An 18110-nucleotide genomic window follows, 5' to 3' on the forward strand; every position below is an offset into this window, starting at 1 on the left:
CTCAGGCCTAACTAATGAATAATAATGAACTTAGGACGTGTCTAAATAAAATGAACCCCGGGTAGAAACTGTTAGGAGCCCCTCTTAGTGCGGTTAAGAAGCTAGCCTTAATTCGTACCATGGCCCTCTCAGTTTTGAACCCGGAACCTTGAGAGAATACTTGAGAGTTGGGGTAATTTAAAAGGAACATTGCTTATTTTGTTTTGAAAGTTTTGTTGCCTTGTTTGAATGTCGTTTCATTAATGCTTGCGATTACGTGGACATAACTTTGCTCTTTCGGTGAAGGGATGTGATATGATTTATTTTAAGCATTGTTATAAGTATGTTGATATGAGGAAGTAATTTGGCATGTATGTGGAAGGTGTGAATATGATTAAGCATGTGAAGTATTAATTATTGTGTGGAATTGGGAAGAATGCGATTTTGGTCGACTTCATAAGATTTTTACCCTTGATTGTTGTGGCTGCCATTTACTGTCTGTTTAAATTTCTTTTTCGAGATTTTTATGTGTGATAGCCTTGTGAGTTAAATTTCATATGTCATAGGTTTCGTGTTCAAATAACATACGGTTTAGGAGAAATAAATATTTTAGTGGACAGTGGTTAGAATATTCATGTACAGTGATGTTTTTGCGCCATGTTTTTGTAAAATTTGCCACATAAAAACTACCTGTCGATTTAGTGTAATTCCAACTACATTGTTTAAAATATTTATATATGTTTCTAAATTGATAAGCCACGTTGCAAGGTAAATTTTTGACAATTAAAAGTGATTTTTACAAATTGACCTAAGTTTATGACAAGTTGCTGTAAAATTTCTGTTTCGACCAAGTAGTTTGTAAAATGCATTATAAATTGATCTTATGAGCTTTGGCCTTCATTATTTTTCTCATGATTTATTAACTTTATGTGTTTTTCTAAAAAGTATATGTTCTCAATAAGTAGTTATGTTATTATGTATTAATGATTGTTAGGAGTTATGACGTGTTTTCCTAGCCTTGAAGATTGTTAGAAGTTATAACATGTAAAATGTATAACAAGTTTTGTTTTTGATCTCTTGAACATTATATTTGATTTTTTCAATTATGTGAAGTAGAATAACATGTCTAGTGATATGCGGAATGTGTTGCCCTACGCCATATATATGTTCACGATAATTGCATCCATGCTTAAGTTAGATGACGTTAGGTAAGGATTAAAATGAACGAAAAATAAATTTAAATCAATTATGAAGGAAGGGTGGATAGTACCTCATTGGCTTAAGTGATCATTATACTAAACAATTAGGCGTATTTTGTTATATATTATTATTTAGTCTGGCAATGTATTCGTCGGTAGTTAAGTAAAGTAGTTGAGTTTAAATAAAGATTGGTTCGAATATACTATACAATGTGGTTTTGCTGTTTAAAATTAGTTATGTTATCATTCGATGTTCTGTTGAAAATAATAGTCGTCTTATGTTACAATGTGTATTATATGTTCTGGTGATAAATGGTCTAATTATTTCCGTTGGTTGTTATCTCTAACTTCGAGGACGAAATTTATTTTTAGGGGGAAGGAATGTAATACTATGAATGTCTGAGTTATTGTTGTGATACTTTGTAATAATCGTAAATGGATGATTGTGTTGGATGGTGCTTAGTTAGGAGAATGTATATAGGTGTTGTGGTGATAGTTGGGGGCGAACTTCGGGACGAAGTTCATTTTAAGGGGGGAAGACTGTAATACCCCGTATTTTGATAATAATTTCTGAGAATAATTTATGTACATTAATAATTGATTAAAGACATTTCTAATAATAAGTATAGGTAAGATGTTAATTAAATAATAAATTAAGCATCCAAGTCGGGAATTGGGCTTAGCTTATATTTGTGCTTTGGGCCGTGTGACATTATCATATGGATCGAAATTTATTAGTATAGTATGGGTGTGATCGGGTTTTTATATCGGGAAATAATAATAAATAATATTGAAATAATAATAATATGGGAAAGTAATAATAATTATATTAATATCTTAATAATTAAATTAGTAAAAGAGATGTATGGTAATCCTACTTATGGTAAGACTAGTATAATAATAATAAAGAGAGAAACTTTCCTAAAATAATACTACCTTACTAGTATATAAGCAAGGCTAACCTAACCATAAATCCTTATTCTACATAAAAACTCATAATATCACATAAAAGAGAGAGAGAATTAAAAGGGAAAAAAAAAAGAGAAGTTCATCATCTTTTATTTTGTAAGTTCATCTTTAATCTTTCAATGTTTAGAATAAAGTTACAGCTATTCAATAAATCTGTAAGTTGTCTTAAACGAACTACCAGACTATCTTAAAGTCGTTGTCTTCAAAAACGTAAAGAATAGATTTAGGTTATTTTCAAGTTTTTTTGATGCCTATAAAATTCCGTAGCAATTGAACGTGTAGATTTTCCATAATAAATTCGTTATGAACATGTCGACTGAGAATCCGCGAATGCACTAGTGGTCTAAAGTTTATTTTGAAAACCTAATTTATAAATTGAAATTGAGTTCAGTCTTTTGCAAACATTAAAATTGGAGAGTATAGATGATGTTAGGCTTTTGTTTCACTTGAAAAGGATTTGTAAACCCTATTTTAGAGGTCAATACTTTTTATGCGACGGAATTCGTCAGTATTTATGATTCCTTCAAGAAAACCCTGATAAGTCTGGAATTTGAAGAAAGTCTATTTCACAAGAATTGTAGATATGTGTCTTAGGGTTCCAACCTCACTGGTCTTGCATCGTTTTGATTTTTGATGAATTAATTATGAATTTTATAGCGAGACTGAACAGTGATGTAAAACGGTAGAATTAGAGATTTAGCTTTGAAGTTGTCAATAGGATTAGGACGTGATGGGATTAGGATAAGTGCATGATTAGTTGGTTGATTATTGGTTATATAGTAATTGTACATAATTATGTTATGTAGGTTATGAATTGGTAAAGAATCAATTTTGATTGCTTGTGTGACTCGCGTGACTCGAAAATTTGTGAAAAGGTAGGATAACTACTCAACTCGTCTTGTCTTTGTTGGTTTGTGGAATTTATAATAGTATTGTGAAATTGGATGGATTAATGGATGTGGATTATATATCATTGGATTGTTTATTATTGATTATTTATATTGGAATTTTGTTTGCATTGGATACCTCAGCTCGTGTCTGAGATGGTTTTTATAACTGGCATGGTGTATAATTGGATACCTCAACTACGGTTGGGATGGTGAATACCTCAATTTCGGTTGGGATGATGAATACCTCAACTTAGGTTGGGATGGTGAATACTTCAAATTCGGTTGGAATGATGAATACCCCGGGCCAGGGATTGGCGGGATGAACGGGTGTTTCGGGTGATGAGCACAATTGTGTTTGCATTATATATCATATCATTTCACTTTGACTTGTTGTTGGTTATTCCTACTCAACCTCGTGGTTGACTGTGTATTCGTGAACACCTGCGGTGAACCGTTTTATGGGGAGCAGATTTGACAGGTACCAAAGATTAGCTGACTTGGGAGCATTGGGATGAGAGCCAAACTTGGAACCTTAGATGAAGGCTAGATCACATATATAGTTATATCACTTATTTATTTTCCGCTGCGAGTTGTAAATATCTTATATTAAGTTTTAGTTGGTTAATTTGTAATAAACATGTAATCATTAAAGTTTTTAATTTAAAGTACTTTGGTGAGTTGGTCTTTGTTATTCACTACCTCGGGAAACCGAGATGGTAACGGTCCTATTTATTTGGGAATGTCTTGCTAAAGGCTCCTAAATAAATGGGGATGTTACATTGATCATCCTCTATCTCCAACCTCCCTCCAACCTCCCCGAATGGATCACCACCGAAGTGTATAGCCCCGCCAGATTACCCATCGCAACAAGTAATCCTCGCCGCCAGTGGGGGACCGTAGCCAATCCCCACCTAAATCCCCCACATCAACGAGCGAAATCCCTGTCCCTTAATGTGCACATCCCCTCCCGTGACGGGTTCCACGGAGGGCGAACTAGGGCGTGAAGCCACTCCCGCAAGTGACTCCACCACAACCATCACAACATCATCACAACCACCTCCACAACACGAACACTCCGATGATCAGCAGAAAACAGTCATACATAATACAATCACATTCTTAAATCAATTAACAGTAACTGAGTAGGGAAACCCTACCTTATCGTCAATCATGCAAGTGCATCCACACACAGCAAAGCAAGACTCCGAGACGCATTCTACAACGACGACCATATCCTATTATACAACTATTCCCAACAATCAACTGAAAAGACAACAACCAGCGATTTACCTAATAACGCAGACCAACGGTGACACGGACAACGACCACGCACGCATCCTTCCTATGCAAACCCCATCCTTCCCATTGTTGAGGTGTAGACTACGTATAATAGAGTGTATGGAGGTAGAGGTGATAGGTGAGAGAGATAGGCTAGGGTTAGAGAAAGAGGAATTGTCGAACAAATGAGAAATGAAATGAATCTTGCGAATTTATGTTTTTATATCAACGCGTCAACAACAGCCATACTCGGTCCAGTACTCGCATACTCGGTCGAGTATAAACAATAATCGGTCGAGTAGTCCCCGTTAGGTCGAGTAAACACTCTCATAATATACCTATTCTATCCTAGTCTCTCATCCATCCCTTCCTAAGGTCTTTTCCTTGTCAAAGGATCGGTCAAAAGAGTCCTAAAACATCGTGGGTGTTACACTCATAATCTGAAATAGGGTTACAAGAGGCCCTATTTATACTCCTACTTAGCTTGATTAATAAGCTATATTTCCTAATCCTACTCGATGTCACAAATCTGACTCGAGATCTAATTCCTTAGCTTGCTCCTCAAGCTATCTACTCTTTTCCTAAACTAACTTGACTAATAAGCTATATTTCCTAATCTTTTACAAGTGGCCCTATTTATACTCCTACTTAGCTTGACTAATAAGCTATATTTCCTAATCCTACTCGATGTCACAAATCTGACTCGAGATCTAATTCCTTAGCTTGCTCCTCAAGCTATCTACTCTTTTCCTAAACGAACTAGGAAAGTTATTAAACTAATAATAATTAAAATACAATCAGATTTAAAGTACTCTAATTAAACTAGGATTAGGAAATAACAAGTTTTCCTAACTTGACTAGAATTAGGATATAAGCTAACCTTTTCTAATCTTATTCGAAATTAAATAAAATAAGCTAAATCTAACTCCACACGGTTTAGGAAACCGAGTCTCCATACCTCGAACTCAGAATCCGTGTTACTTGCTTGCCAAGTAATGCAACTCCATTGCTTTTTCACCAAGTAATCCTTGTATCTTGCTCCTTCCAGATATGTTCATGCATCATTCTCCGTAATACGCACTAGGTGTTGCCTCGTAAAAAACCTTGCCTGGAAAACCCGGTGGGACAAAACCATGGTTAAGGGAAAAAGAATGCAATGCGTATTTACTCCCCCCATTAAAACATCACATGACATCCTTGAGACGACGTAGCCCAAGTTGATTGATTAGCTTATCAAATGTCAAGTGCCTTGGTAAAAATATCTGCGAGATTTTCACTAGAGCAAATTTGTTGAATACTAATGACACCATCTTTCTGAAGATCATTAGTAAAAAAGACTTTCGGCAAAATGTGATTCGTTCTATCACCCTTGATGAATCCTACCTTGAGTTGAGCGATGCACGCAGTACTATCTTCATGTAAAATAGGTAGTGACTTATTTCTTGGAGATATATCGCATGATCCTTCAACATGATGAATTACTGATCTCAACCATTCACATTCTCGACTAGCTTTATGAATCAATAACAACTCAGCATGATTTGAAGAAGTGGCGGCTATAGTTTTCTTCACATAGAGCCATGAGATAGGAGTATTACCACATGTAAATACATAACCAGTTTGCGAGCGACCATTATTTGGGTCAGAAATATAACCTGCATCTGTAAAATCAACTAATTATGTATTGCATTTATTAGAATAATATAAACCCATATCAGACGTACCTCGAAGATATCGGAGTAAATGTTTGACTCCATTCCAATGCCTTTGAGTTTGAGAAGAGCTATATCTTGTTACAAGGTTTACAGAAAATGATATGTCGAGTCGCGTATGACTAGCAAGATACTTCAAAGCTCCAATTGCACCTAAGTACGGTACTTCAAGACCAAGGACTTTCTCATTTGCTTCACGAGGTCGAAACTTGTCGTTCTTCACATCAAGTGTTTTTACAACCACAAGAGTATTCAATGGATGTGCTTCATCCATTTTAAATTGCTTTAGCACTTTATCTATATAGGTCCCTTGATGTAACAAAATTTCATTGCCAAGATGTTCAATTTGCAGATCAAGACAAAATTTTGTCTTTCCTAAATCTTTAATCTCAAATTCTTTCTTCAAACATTCGACAACTTTTTTAATTTCTTCATAAGTTCCAACAATATTCAAATCATCAACATAAACAGCAATAATCACAAATCCGGAATTTTGACCTCTTTATGAATAGACACGGACAAATAGGGTCATTTTTATAACCTTCTTTTAAAAAATATTCACTAAGACGATTATACCACATACGCCCGGACTCTTTCAAACCATACAAACATTTGTTTAGCTTGATTGAATATTGCTTTCTTGGAGTTGATTTTAATGTGTCGGGAAGCTTAAAACCTTCAGAGAGTTTCATGTATATGTCATTATAAAGCGAGCCATACAAATAAGCTCTGACAACGTCCATAAGACGTAAATCAAGTCCTTCCCTCATAGCCAGACTAATCAGATATCGAAAAGTAGTTGCATCCATTACAGGAGAATATGTCTTTTTTTAATCAATACCAGGTCTTTATGAAAAACCTTGTTTAACTAAATGAGCCTTATATCTGACTATTTTGCCTTTTTCATTTCTTTTTCGCACAAACACCCATTTGTAGCCTACTGGTTTTACTCCACTGGGTGTGCGAATTACTGGCCCAAATACTTCTCGTTTAGCCAGTGATTTTAATTTTACTTCAATAGCATCTTTCCATTTAGGCCAATCAATTCTACGTCTGCACTGATCAACAAGCTTTGGTTCATGATCTTTAATTTCATGCATGATATCAAGCGCAATATTAAATGCAAAAACACCATCATCGACGTCGACTTTATTTCGGTTCCATGTTTTTCTAGACATGACATAATTTATCGAGATCTCTTCACAATCTTTATTTTTATGTACCTGAATCTCTTCTAGATTAATATTATTAGTCATGTCTCCAAGCTTTTCAAGGGGTTTTTCAAAAGCTATCTTATCCTCAACATTGCCATTATTAACTTTTGCTCCTTTTTATTTCGAGGATTTTTATCTTTGGAACCAATAGGTCTACCACGCGTCATGCGTACTTTAGACTCATTTGCAATTGAAAGTCCTTCAGGGACATTAATTTTAGCTGGAGAATTTACAGGTGGTATATGAGATTTTATCACGCCTTTTGGATCAGTGAAGGCATCTGCCAGTTGGTTTGTTACCCGTTGTAAATTAATTATCCTTTGAACTTCAAGTTCACATTGTTTAGTGCGAGGATCTAAATGAGATAATGATAATTCATTCCAACTTATCTATTTTACCAGTTGCGTATTTTCTCCTCCTAATGTTGGGAAAAGTGATTCATCAAAATGACAATCAGTAAAACGGGCGGTAAATAAATCTCATGTAGACGGCTTTAGATATTTAATAATCGATGGGGATTCGAACCCAACATATATTCCCAACCTTCTTTGGGTCCCACCTTTGTATGTTGTGGTGGACTAATTGGAACATATACACCACAAACTAGAATTCTTAGATGAGAAACATTTGGTTCGTGACCAGAAACCAACTTTAGGGGAGATGATTTATGATAACTTGTTGACCTGATGCGAATTAATGCTGCTGCATGTAAAACAGCATGCCCCCCATGCCGAAATAGGAAATTTAGACCTCATAAGCATTGGTCTCGCAATTAATTGAATGCGTTTTATTAATGACTCAGCAAGACCATTTTGAGTGTGAACATGTGCTACAAGATGTTCAACACTTATCCCCATAGACATACAATAATCATCAAAAGTTTGTGAAATAAATTCACCAGTGTTGTCAAAACGGATAGTCTTAATGGGATAATCTGGAGAGTGAGCTCTTAATCTTATCAATTGAGCTAGTAATCTCGCAAAAGCCAGGTTGCGAGTTGACAACAAGGACACATGTGACCATCTAGTTGATGCATCAATTAATACCATAAAGTAGCGAAATGGTCCACTTGGTGGACATATAGGTCCACATATATCACCTTGTATCCTTTCCAGAAATGTAACAGATTCGTTTCCTATCTTTGTAGATGATGGTCTAATAATCAATTTGCCTTGTGAACAAGCGGCACATGAAAACTCACTAGTTTGAAGAATCCTCTGATTTTCTAATAAATGTCCACATGAATTTTCAATGATTTTTCCCATCATTAATGATCCGGAATGGCCAAACCGGTCATGCCAAACAATAAAGTTGTTTTTATCTGTAAACTTTTGGTTTACTAGTTCATGAGATTCAACTGCACAAATTTTAATATAATACAAGCTAGAAGATCAACGCTTGTAGTTTTTCCAACACACTTTTCTTGTTCAAATTTGAACGTGTGATATATAGGTATTCAACCTCATTCTCATTTTCTGTCTCAACATGAAATCCATTTTTACCGATATCGTTAAAACTCAGCAAATTTCTTTTTGACTCGGGAGAGTACAAAGCCTCATGTATTTCAATATTTATTCCATTAGGCAACAAAATATTAGCTCTTCCTGAGCGTTCAATTAATTTTGTACTACCGGCAATTGAACAACCATTTGTCTTTTGCTCTTTCAGACAAGTAAAATACTTCTTATTTTTAAAAATTGTGTGCGTAGTTGCACTATTTGCGAGGCATACATCTTCATGTGTAGATGTGTAGTTCCCATAATAATCTTCATGAAACAAATTATGTACAATAAGGTATATGCATAAAAGATACAAAATAATTTCATACATTCATATGTCAAAAACATTGGACATGTTATAACTAATTAACAACATTAGCATTAGACAAAATAAAATTGTATATGAAAATACATGTACAGACTGAATTTATCATAAGACAATTTTTTTAGTATGTAAATTTAGCGCGTAGTACGTAAATACAGAGTATTGTTAGCAGTTGTGTACGGTTACATGTGTATTAGGCACTTTGTCTTTATTGACTCATGGTCTTAAAAGAATATAGTACGTACACATATTGTCACATCCATAGTTTTACGTGTAAAAAGTGTGGAAAAATAGTGAATGGTGCATCTCGTGGGACAACTCAATTAGTGTACATATTACGGAATATGTGCGTAATTATTTAAAAGAGAATTCATTGATCATATTATAATTATTTGTAGTATCTGGGAATGCCTATACAAACTAGTAGACTCAAAAAAGTGGATTGTGCTTGTCTTATTGAGAAGATATGTGGCAGGATCCATAATTATGGTGCAAGGAAATTTTCCTATGCTGGATGACGTGCCTTGGTGAAATCTGTACTTAACACTCTGCATTCTTACTGGGCATCTATGTTCATCATACCTAAAGGCATCATCAAGAATATTGAAGCCATCTGTAGGAATTTTCTTTAGAAGAATGGCACGGAATACAGAAGGGTACCCCTTGTGGCTTGGGATAAAATCTGCAGGCCAAAGGAAGAGAGACGTTTAAGGATCAAAGATCAGGGTGTGTGTAATAAGGCCATGGTTGGTAGACTGATAGCTTGGGTGGCTGAGAAAAAGGACTCTATTTGGGTTCATTGGGTGTATCAGAATCACCTAAAATGAAGGGACTGGATGAATTATATCATTTCTGCTAATTCCAGCTGGGTTTGGAGAAGGATATATAAAGTCAAGCAGGATATTGCCCATGGGTTTGTGGGTGGGGACTGGGTGGTACAGCCGACTGGTTATACTCCTGCAGGGTGCTATGAGTGGCTCAGGGAAGCCAGGCCACCAGTCCAATGGAGTAAGGTGGTATGGAATGACTGGGTAGTTCCTAAACATCAGTTCTTGGGGTGGTTAGTAGCTCATGAGGCCCTCAATACAGTTGATAAGCTTATTCAATATGGGTTGGAAGTAGATGACAAATGCTTGTTGTGTGGTCGGTTAGAGGAAAGATTATCACATTTGTTCTTTGAGTGCCAGTACAGTATGAGGGTGATATTGACTATGCAGCAGACTACTCGTTGCCAGTTCCCGATAACTCTTGATCTGGCATGGTGGACCAACAGGGGAGGTACTACTGTCCAGAGAGGAGTTCAAGTAGCATTGCTCCTGAGTGCTTTATACTCTATCTGATATCAAAGAAACAGAAGTAGAATTGACAGTGCATTGATGCGACCAGGCAAGATAGCAGAGCAGGTTATTAAAGGTGTGAAAATCAGAGTTAGAGGCCGAGAATCTGAGTATGAATGTAAATGACTTGGCCTGGCTGAGTCAGAAGAACTTATGTAATTAGAGGACTGCTTATCTTGTATTTCTCCCTAGTTTTGGTATATATACTACTCACATTTCAACAACAAAAAAATTATTTGTAGTATCCGTAAAATAAACTTAACACAGACGTACACTTGATAAATTTCGAAAGCAAAGTAATAGCTAAATTAAACTAAACGAAAAATAAATAACTTAATTAATACAAATAAATTTAGTCCAATTTCGGGACACTTACATCACCAATCAAAGGGCCAATTTCTCCATTAGGATCAAAGGTCATGAAATCTGATATGTCCAAATCCATAAATTTTCCAGATTCTAAAGGTAGATTGTTATCGCCATCAGCATAATTCGTCTCAAAATTTTCATACTCTGCAGCAAAATTTGCTTCTATATTCTTCTCTTTGTTATTTTTCAAAGACTCCTTGTAAAGATCAACCAGATGTTGCGGCGTATGACAAGTATTAATCCAATATCCTATACTACCACAACGGTGACATGGATTTTCACCAGTTTTCTTTATCTTATCATGTGGACGATCCTTTTGTTTCCCCTTTCAATGAGAATACGATCTTTAAATTTTCCACCTCTACCACCACGAAAATTGCTTCGTCCTCGTCCACGTCCACGTCCAAGGCCACTACCTCTAGCTAGTGTGACCCGGATATTTATTTGTCGCATTCACTATAAGGAATGGGCCAGAAACTGCGCATTCACTTCTGGGAATGGATCAGTCCAGTAGGACGGGACTGGTGGCTTTTTTTTAGCAGGATTTCATTATTTTGCTCAGCCACCAATAAGCATGAAACTAGTTCAGAGTATTTTTTAAAATTTCTCTGACGATATTGCTGTGAAAGTAGCAATTGTGAACTATGAAAAGTATGATATGTTTTTTTCCAACATATGCGCATCAGATATCTTTTCTCCACATAAAGTTAACTGTGAAGTTATTATGTGCATGGCTGAGTTATAATCAGTAACCGATTTGAATTCTTGTAACCTTAGGTGTATCCAGTCATATCTTGCTTTAGGAAGAATTACTGTTATAAGATGTTCATACCTTTATTTCAGATTTTGCCATAAGATCAAAGGATCTTTCACAGTCAAATATTCATATTTGAGTTCTCATGGAGATGACGACGGAGAAAAATCATGGTCTTGGCCTTATTTTGTTCGGATGCTGTATTTCCCACTTTAATAGCATCACCAAGTGCATATGACTTAAGATGCATCTCAGCATCTAACACTCATTCAGAATAATTACTTATAGAGATATCCAAGGCCGCTAATTAACGTACACAATGTAAAGTAATAATAAAGGTAGGGTTAGAGATTTGTACTGATAACGTGTTATGAATAATCATTATATCTATAAAAGAGGAATGATAAAAAGCTGAGGTGGCACAACGTCCTTTAAGAATTAAGGCAATGAAGCCCTCACATTCAACCTCACAAAATCAATTCTTTTTGAGCCAATCACGTTTTGCAATATGGCCACATCAGCACACCAAAAAAAAAAACAAGGGCAATTAAATCTGACGTTTAATTACCAAAAAAAAAAAAAATCAAAAGGTCCAATTAAATCTCAGTTCAATACTTCAATTCTAACGTTGAATTACCAAAAAAAAAGGGTCCAATTAAAACTCACGTTCAATTACCCTAACCCTTTGTCATTCTCCATGCTATCTCACGTTCAATTACCCTAACCCTTTGTCATTCTCTATGCTACTTGAGAATGACAATGAACAATTAGAATTACAAATTCCCAAGAGACTCAATAAATTTTCCAGAACACAAGCCTTTCTCCTTCCCAATATTACTTTATAATTGCAAATGAAAATAGCCCAATTGTCTTCATACTATCTTCATTTGCTAACGTATACATCACTTTTCATCACTTTTCAACCTGTAAACAAATTATAGATCAATTTTCACCACTTTTCAATAATTTGAAGCAAATTTCTTCAATTTCTCAAATGACAATTGCACCCCTTACTATTAGTCAACTCAAATATGGAGTAAGGCTTACAGAAATGAATGTTAGAGTGGTGCACAAGTGGTCAAGGCCGTAATTCATCAACAAATACAAGAGTGAAGATAAGAAGAAAACCGAAGCCATTGAACTTTTGTTTGTTGATTCAAAGGTATGTCTAATTTTTTTTTTCCAAGCAAATATTTCACATCAGATAAATACCCTTTATTATTAACTCCAATTGCAGCCAAATAATTCCCACAAACCCTAATTTATGATCCAATTTACTAATATTTGGCACTTGCAACACACTTGAAATTAGATGAATATATTTATGCAAAAAAAAAAGTTGGCAGTAAGATATTTAGTTCAAGTTTAGAAAAGAACGTAACTTTATATGTTAATTCAAAAATAAACAAATACCCAGATTAGAAAATGGGGAGATCTAATCAAATTAGATGAATATATTTATGCAAAAAGAAAGTTGGAAAATCAGTTGGCAGAACTCATCTAATTTAAAGTTAATTAAACAATTTTATGTGTGATAAATATTTTTTTGGCAGAACGAAGTCATCCAAGCTACTGTTAGGAAACAACTAATTTCCTATTTTAGCTCTAAACTCTCTGTGGGTGAAGTTTACACCATCCGTAACTTAACCGTAGACAACAACACCGGACTAGACAAGGCTACCCCTCATAGTTATCGTTTGAAGTTTGAGTTTTCAAGTAAAGTTCAAGCCACAACTGATTCATCTATTCCGATGCATGGGTTTCGTTTTGCTGATTTTAAGGATGTTATTGATGGTAGAGTTCCCGGTACCCATTACATAGGTATGACCCTTTCACATATCTAATGTTTCGTCACTGGTAATTTTTTTTCCTGCAATTTCTTTTACTTACAATTTTTTAAAATGTTCCACTTTTATGGCTATAGATGTTATTGGAAAAGTTTATGAGATTGGTCCAATCACTGAAACTACACACAAGCATAAGTGTCGCACCACTAAGCTAGAAGACCTTGAGTAAGTGCAAAGCCATTATCAGTTTGTCACTTCTTTCGCCTTTTTAATTGGCAAAACAAAATAAGGTACAATTTTGGGTTTGATGCAGGGGAAATCAACTATGTTGCACCTTATGGGAACCACACACGGTTGAACTCCCTGCTGCTCTATCTAAGCTACCTAATCCGGACCAGTCTAAAGTTATTGTCATACAATGTGTGCAGGCTAAAAGATTTGAGGGTACTATTACTTTGTCACCTTATGATGAATTGTTGTTTAATATAAAAAATTAGTTTAAATATAAACTTATAAAATTATATTTTTAGGTGTTTGGCGTGTCCAGACAACTTTTAACGCAACTGTATTTCATGTCAACCCCGATATACCTCAAGTGAAAGATTTTGAGCCAAGGTATCAATTTGTTTATACTCTTCTTCTTAGTATCATTTTGCACGCCCTATTTAATTATCAATTTTGAACATTCACAATTAAGCGAGAATAAACATAAAAACAAAATTGCACCACTTACCCCTACTTCTTCAATATATGTAGTCTTTCTACTCCGGCACCAAGTAACTCCTTGCAAATTATTGAAATTCCTGACGACGACGTTGACGATGATTACATGTCAAGAGAAAATATAAGGAGTATCAGTGACCTAAAAGAGAATGAAAAGGTGATTATTCTTTGCTAAAAAGCCTTTTGTTTGGCTACGTCAAAACAATTAGAAATACTAAAACAACTATTAATGCAGGCGGGTTATTTCTATACATATGGAAAAATTGTTAACCTTGATTGCACGGCCGGATGGTACTATGATAGTTGTAAGCTATGCTGGTCTAAGTGTATCAAAAATGACAAAGGAAAATGGGTTTGTACACGTGAACAGTGTGATGGTTACATAAACCGTGTTACGACAAGAATTCCTAGGTAAAATTATTAAACTTTATGCATTTTTTACAATTGTGCCATATAATTTCATTAACCTCACAAATTTTTCCTTAAACACCTTCTTTCCTACAGGTACCAAGTAAAGTTCGAGGTTACTGACCCGTTGGATGATTGCGTCCACTTTGTGGTTTTTGATACTCAGATCAATCAATTCATCACTCCAACCGCTGCGGAGATGCTTGCAAAAATTGAAGAGGTTTTATAATATCTAAATTTTACCTTTTACAATCAATTTTAAGGAAAATTCCACCAATATTCAATCATGGATAAAAATTACCGCCTTTAATATTCTATTTTATGTGTCATTTTTTTTGTCATAGCTTGGTGGTGATAAAGAAGATATACCTCGCGAATTGGATGCTTTCATTGACAAGTCATTTCTTTTCAAGGTCTATGTACATGAAAAGTTTAACGTGAGTCAAGGCTCAACTTCATACACGGTCTCCACATTGTCTGACGACGCAGACCTTGCTAACAAATGGCTTTCCAAGTACACTGAAATGTTCAAGGTCGGTTACAATTTTCTTTGTTTTCATACTTCCCTCTTATTGTGAGAATTAAACATAACTTCTTCTTGAGAATATTGTAACCGACTTTTCCTTTTCCAATTACAGGAGGAGTTTCATTGTTTTAAATCGAGGACTAAGCCTTTGCTTATCAAGGAAAGTTCGAAGGCCTTAATTGACATCATTAACGCTGAGGTAAATAATCTGGGTAAAACAATAACTTTACCGAAATCGTGCCCCAAAAATAGTTTCTTATACTAACAACTTTTAAAACTTTAAAATTTAGGAAGAAGAAAAGTCTCAGACGGACAGCAGCAGAATCACTCCTCTCAAAAGGTCCCGCCCAACCGACGACTATCAGTCTGCTGATGGTGATGCTAGCTCCGCAACAAAGAATAACGTCATTGTTAAGAAAGAAAAGTGATCCATCTCCATTTTATAATTGGGATTAGCATGAAGTATTTTGGAATGTTTGTCTTTGGAGTAGACGTTTCTATTTTAATTCCTTAATGCATCGTTCATCTTTTGGAATGTAACCTAAACAAGATATTTTTGTTGTTTTTATCTTTGACGATATGTTTTTTTTTATTTCTCAATCTTCAGCTTTTAATTATTTTCTATGTAATGCAACCTACTACAACTTAAATTTGATTTTTCATGTCGGTTTAAACATGTTAGGCGACATAAAAAAACATACGAGCAAAAAATAAAATAAAAATAAAAATAAAAATAAAAAAAAGGAAAAAAAGGATTTTAGGTTTAAGTTAGAATTTAATGAGGAAAATTGTGTTGGGTTGAGTTAACTGGAAATGAAATATGAAAAAGCTTAGTTGATTGATGACTTGAAAGCGAGCAGTGTGGATATAGTTTTGGTCAACATTATCGAAACTATGGTCAAACCAGCAAAAAAAAAAAATATGGCCACAACAGGAAAAAAAAAAGGTAAAAAAAAAAAGGCGAAAAAATTCAATGCAACGTGACATTGGAGAAATTAAAAAAGGATAAGAAAAAATTGCATTCAACCGTGTCAAAAAACGTGTACTTAATAATTTCATAACCAACCTAATTAATTTAACCCTTTGTCATTCTCAAGGTTACTCGAGAATGAGCCTCTTAGAACCTTCTAAAGCAGTCCCTTAGAATTCTAAAAAGTGCACACAAAAAATATGACTACAGCAGCAGCAGCAAAAAAAAAAAAAAAAAAAAAAAATTCAAAGTGCACTGCAATTATAGCAAAACCTAATTAATCTAACCCTTTGTCATTCTCAACGTTACTCGAGAATCCCAATCTCACGGGAATGATATATGATTTCTTAGCTGTTCCTTAATTCTCTTCCTCAACTTCAACTACCTATACATATAATACTCACACCATTCACTGTGACAGTCTCTGAATAAGAAAAGATAAACAATTCTACTTCTACTTTTCACCCATGTCTGGATCAAGTTCTGAACAACCACCAAGAAAGAAGAGTAGAAGAAAAAACAAAGAGGATGGAAAAGGTTAGTTTTTGTTTTAACTGCAGATTTTTTTTAAAACAACCCTTTACAATGATTTTCCTCTTTCACGCTTCTTTGTAGAAAACTCGGAATTTTCAAGAGCAACTCCTCAAACAATCCTTATACGTTCTTTAAACACCCCAAAATTAGGTATGTTATTTCATCTCAGATAAGAAGAAGGATGCCATTGAACTTCTATTTGTTGATTCAAATGTATGTCTATTTTTTTCCTTTTTATCTTTTATTATATAATGCAAATCAGAATTTGAGGGTTAAAGGTTTATATTATCAATCATTCATGCCAAGAAAACATAACAATAAGGTAATAATTCATTCAAGGTGTCCATCCAAGAGAATTGATGACGGATATGACAAACCGCAGACATATATCGATCTGCATGGAGAGATTTGTGTCTCTGTACGGTATAGTTCTAAACATCTAATTAAACCCTCAGAATTCAATGAGCAGAACTCATTTAATTTTTTGAATAATTTTAGTGTTCGAACTAAAAGAAAACTACTTTAAAATGGTAATGCAGTTAGTGCCAGGGAGCTAAGGGTCGGTAATATGAATTGCAGCAACCAGCACGTGTATAAAGTAGTCAAGAGAAGAGAGAGGATGAAGAGAGAACAAACCCCAGCTCGCATTTGATTAAGGCCGTCGTTAGTATGAACAAGTAGAAACCCCCTGGAGTCTGCTGGTGCTGCATATATACATCACATAACAGAATAACATTAGTATTTCAAAGTTTCAGATGATAACTAAAATTAAGCAAAGGAAAGATTGATCTCTTAAGAGTATATGAATCATTAGGGCTGATACAAGGCACGAAATCACGATGATTTGGAGGCATCTTCCATAATGATTTACTAGCACCAACCAACTGTCAATTCTTACCAACCATTCTAATAGAAAATTCAAATAATAGATCTAATAGAAAATTCAAATAATAGATCGAGTTGTGAGCCACAAATCGCTTACTAAAAGGACATGATTTATGTATGGAAACCCCATGCTCAATTTAACCCATGCAAATTAGATTAATATTAAGCTAAATGCAGTAACAATTTTTGTAATTGTTTTCTACACAAGTTTATTACCATGTTATTAGGTACTCCTACTTTACCTCTACAAGATTTGACAAACCAACAAATGCCAAGCCATGCTTCAAGTCAAACAAATAAGGGTAAAGCACCACTCTACCAGTCTTAATCTCAATCTCAATTTGGTACGTCTCTCAGTGTACGGTTTTACAAATATAAAACATGCATAAATTAATATTTCTAATACTTCCCATAGCTTTAATTATGTTACTACATATTTTATATTAATTTTGTTGTATATACGGTTTTTTAGTACTCTTAAATTCTTAAGTTGCTCTTACACTCTCAAATTGTTAAGTCAATAATATCTGAAAGTACCTTTAATTGACAATCTTTTAAGTAATCCATTTTTCCCGCTTAGTGGGATAACAACAAACTGCCATATTCAAAGTTACTCAACTACACAATCAAGGAAGGGTAAAGCAGCTCTTTACCAATCTAATTCAGGTATTTGTATCAATCTTCAGTTAACAAATTTAACTTTTTTCTACATAAGTTCATTACTATCTTAGTTTGTAACTTATGTATAATTA

At 34.7% G+C, this 18110-nt stretch overlaps 2 protein-coding genes across 2 annotated transcripts in view; both read left to right on the forward strand.

Annotated features, from left to right (window-relative positions):
- The first annotated feature begins 9901 nt into the window (after nucleotides 1-9901).
- Nucleotides 9902-10405, forward strand: LOC141608252 (uncharacterized). Its single transcript, XM_074427615.1, has one exon. It carries the CDS (start codon nucleotides 9902-9904, stop codon nucleotides 10403-10405), a length of 504 nt encoding a protein of 167 aa, XP_074283716.1.
- A 5889-nt stretch (nucleotides 10406-16294) lies between these two features.
- The window catches only part of LOC141605971 (uncharacterized), a 168395-nt gene continuing 166579 nt past the window's right edge, over nucleotides 16295-18110 (forward strand). Inside the window, exons 1-3 of the mRNA XM_074424925.1 lie at nucleotides 16295-16476; nucleotides 16555-16623; nucleotides 17586-18024. The gene's annotated coding sequence lies outside the window, so the exon portion shown is untranslated. The remainder of the gene's footprint in view (nucleotides 16477-16554; nucleotides 16624-17585; nucleotides 18025-18110) is intronic.

Source organism: Silene latifolia, chromosome 10, assembly GCF_048544455.1.
Source record: "Silene latifolia isolate original U9 population chromosome 10, ASM4854445v1, whole genome shotgun sequence".
NCBI classification, from domain to species: domain Eukaryota; kingdom Viridiplantae; phylum Streptophyta; class Magnoliopsida; order Caryophyllales; family Caryophyllaceae; genus Silene; species Silene latifolia.